The sequence below is a fragment of the Cervus elaphus genome, chromosome 3 (assembly GCF_910594005.1).
Source record: "Cervus elaphus chromosome 3, mCerEla1.1, whole genome shotgun sequence".
NCBI lineage: Eukaryota > Metazoa > Chordata > Mammalia > Artiodactyla > Cervidae > Cervus > Cervus elaphus.
The window spans coordinates 55,794,501-55,798,484 of record NC_057817.1 but is presented as its reverse complement, the minus strand read 5'-3'; the positions used below and the strand labels follow the sequence as shown (position 1 = coordinate 55,798,484).

General features: G+C 41.0%; 1 protein-coding gene across 1 annotated transcript; it reads right to left on the bottom strand.

Annotated features, from left to right (window-relative positions):
• Window positions 1-1,743: 1,743 nt before the first annotated feature.
• LOC122679068 (olfactory receptor 10C1-like) lies at window positions 1,744-2,706 on the bottom strand. Its single transcript, XM_043879332.1, has one exon. The coding sequence runs from the start codon at window positions 2,704-2,706 to the stop codon at window positions 1,744-1,746; it is 963 nt and encodes a 320-aa protein (XP_043735267.1).
• Between the last annotated feature and the right edge of the window lie 1,278 nt (window positions 2,707-3,984).

Genomic DNA, 3,984 nt, shown 5'->3' with positions numbered 1-3,984 from the left:
CAGTTTCTCCTTTTAATAGACCTTCCAGTTTCTACAGTATTTCTCTTTGAGGCACTCTTAACACCCTCCCACCCTGAATATGATTGCATATGCTTGAGGCTCTCCCTTCCCATCTACTGTGAGAGATAGAAGGAAGATCTCCTTGAGAACCCACAGTTTTGTAAGTGCGGCATTTCCAACTTGCTTCACCCTCCTCAGTCTGCCACACATACGGGTGGATACATGGAGGTGCCTGGGGTGATTTTCTATGTTTTTAATAAATGCAATTATTTTTGACTCATTTGCTGTCTTATTTAGAACTTAAAGTGCCTTGTTACTTCAGCTCTGGTCACTTCTGAAATGGCTTAATGAGTAAACGAAGCTCCACTGCACTCATATCACATATTTAAAACAGTAGATGCAGCAAATATAATATTAAACTTATTACATGATTTTAAAAATGATTTAATATCTGAAAAGCATAGAGTACTAAATGTGATATCAGGTTTTTATCATTTTGGAGGTACGTGGCGGTACTAACTACTGAGGATTTCTGGTACTTAACCAGAAACAGGTTGGGCCTTGGAAGAGACGTCAAGTAGTCTTAACATGAGAGAGCTGTGTAGGGCATGTCTCCTAGAAGCAGTCATGCATGGCAAAGCATCTCATTGGTTTCCACAAATTTCTATTACTTAAACTCAAGATCTGTTAACACATTTTTACTTCCATACATTATACAAAAGGCATTTTTGATGTTTCTGTTTTGGAGCTTCTCCTCATTCTACTAAACCAAGAGTCAGCACTGATATTTCTCTCATGATATTTTTTTTTTTTTAATTTTTTATTAGTTGGAGGCTAATTACTTCACAACATTTCAGTGGGTTTTGTCATACATTGATATGAATCAGCCATAGATTTACACTTATTCCCCATCCCGATCCCCCCTCCCATCTCCCTCTCCACCCGATTCCTCTGGGTCTTCCCAGTGCACCAGGCCGGAGCACTTGTCTCATGCATCCCACCTGGGCTGGTGATCTGTTTCACCATAGATAGTATACATGCTGTTCTTTTGAAACATCCCACCCTCACCTTCTCCCACAGAGTTCAAAAGTCTGTTCTGTATTTCTGTGTCTCTTTTTCCGTTTTGCATATAGGGTTATCGTTACCATCTTTCTAAATTCCATATATATGTGTTAGTATGCTGTAATGTTCTTTATCTTTCTGGGTTACTTCACTCTGTATAAGGGGCTCCAGTTTCATCCATCTCATTAGGACTGGTTCAAATGAATTCTTTTTGACGGCTGAGTAAAATTCCATGGTGTATATGTACCACAGCTTCCTTATCCATTCATCTGCTGATGGGCATCTAGGTTGCTTCCATGTCCTGGCTATTATAAACAGTGCTGCGATGAACATTGGGGTGCATGTGTCTCTTTCGGATCTGGTTTCCTCAGTGTGTATGCCCAGAAGTGGTATTGCTGGGTCATATGGCAGTTCTATTTCCAGTTTTTTAAGGAATCTCCACACTGTTTTCCATAGTCTCATGATATTTTAAGAAAAGACTCTTTTAAACTTTTACTTATGGAGGAGCTGCTGTGAAGCACTGGAGTAAAATGTCACACAAGTTTAGTAAAGAGATTTCTTTTATCTCTCTTCCAGGATATCACTCTTATTCTGGAATCCAGGAAAATTGGAGGAGAAAAAAATCCAGAAAATACTTCTGGCAGATACATGGGTCTCTAAATAGTTTGGTAATAAACAGGTTTAGGTCATTCGTCTGTGAGTGCTCCTTAGTGTTATTCTTTGAAAGGCTTCCTTCACTTCCTTGTTCCTCAAGGTGTAGATAACTGGATTCAGAGCAGGTGTGACCACGGTGTACATGAGTGCAGCTGCCTTGTCTGTTTCTGGGGAGTGTGCAGCCTTCGGTTGGAGGTAAGTGAACAAGGCAGTGCCATAGAAGAGAGAAACAACCAGGATATGAGAAGAGCAAGTGGAGAAAGCTTTGCTTCTGCCAGTGGCTGAAGGGATTCTCAGGATGGTCACCAGAATGCGCACATAGGAGCACAGAATGAGGAGACAGGGGGTCATGATAAAGAGCACGGAGATAGCAAACAATGCAGTCTCATTGTGGGAGGTATCAACACAAGCTAGTTTCACTACAGGCATGATGTCACAAAAAAAGTGCTGGATCCTTCCTGTTCCACAGAAGGGCAGAGTGAAGATCCATGTGGTCTGGGCTGATTCCACCACGACCCCAGTGGTCCAAGATGCTACAGCCAATTTCAAACACACACGAGGGTCCATCAGGAGAGAGTAATGCAGAGGATGGCAAATAGCTACAAAGCGGTCATAAGCCATGGCTGCTAGCAAGCAGCATTCTGTCAGTCCCAAGATGCTAAATACATACATCTGAGCTGCACAGCGCCCCACACTTATGGTCTTGATCTCCACAAGCAAGTGCACCAGCATCTGAGGCACCACACTAGTGATATAGCACATCTCCAGAAAGGAGAGGTTAACCAGGAAGGAATACATGGGAGTGTGCAGGGAAGGGGTGCCCCAGATCAAGCCAATGATGAGGAGGTTTCCTCCCATGGTAAACAAGTATATGGCTAAGAACACAGTGAAGAGCACAGGTTGCAACTCTGCCAGAGAGGAAAATGCTACAAATGTGAAGTGGGTGCAGAGGGACTGGTTTCCACGCATTATAGGCGCAGAGCTAGACATCTGTGGAGAGAGCAGAGGGGGCAGAAGTAACACCTAAAGGCATCCAGTCACCTAGCGTAGGTCTCTGTGGAACTTTCTAGGGCCAGCAGTCTGACATGAGACCTACACTCTTGTATTCCTTTTGCTAAAAGTTTTGAAATGATTAAGAAAAACCCATGGAGGAGGAGGTGGTAGCCACTCCAGTATTTTTGGCTGGAGAAATCCATGGACAGAGGAGCCTCATCGGCTACAGTCCATATGATTGCAAAGAGTCAGACATACTGAAGTGACTTAGCAGGCATGCATGCAGCCAACATAATGGATCCAGTATTTATTCCTGATTTTAAGTTCTTTATTTCATAGAAGTTTAGAGAAAACAATGGCTTTAAATTACATCCTCTCATGTTTTGTTTTTACCTTGCTGTTATCCTAATCATATACACAGACTTTTAGGTGTGCGACGTATATGAAAGCCTTCTAAGTGTAAAAGTGTTAGCCACTTCGGTTGTTTTGGACTCTTTGTGACCCCATGGACTGTAGACCACCAAATTTCTCTGTTCAAGGAAATCTCCAGGAAAGAAGATTGGAGTGCGTTGCCATTCTGTTTTTAGGGGATCTTCCCCACTCAGAGATTGTACCCAGGTCTCCAGCATTGCAGGAAAAATCTTTACCACTAAGTGTAAAGGGGTCACATAAAAGATAAGTGCAGAAAGTACATTGTAAAGGTGCTATGTTCTGGTCTTCTGAATTCCATGATTTTCCCTTAAATTTATGCTTAAGTGTTTGAAAGGGTGAATATTTCTAGGCATTTATCTATTCATTTTCTTACATATTTTAGTCATTTGATATGAATATGATAAAATCATAACTTGGTAGCTAAAACCCATGGAAATCAAAACCACCAGAATGTCCTTTCTATATCCTCAATGTAATTGTACAAAAAATTTGAATGGGAGAACATACCGAGAACCACAAGAAAAACTTCCCTTTCCTTGTCAGGCTTCTAGACTTCTGACAATTCCCAAGTATAACATGGTTATAGAACAGGCAGTATTTCTATGCTGACTAGATACCATAGAGATTTCATCCACTGCACAGTTTACTTTGTCTCAAGAGGAATTTGTTCAAAAACAATGATGAAATTCAATGTAAATTTTGTTTTCATTATTTGAATACATGTCCCAGAGACGATCTATTGCTGTTAGTTATATCACTTAAATTTCAGTGAGTAAATCCCAGTATTTCTAATGGATTTACACCTTGCACTTCAGTTATTGAATTGTATGGCTATTTTCCATA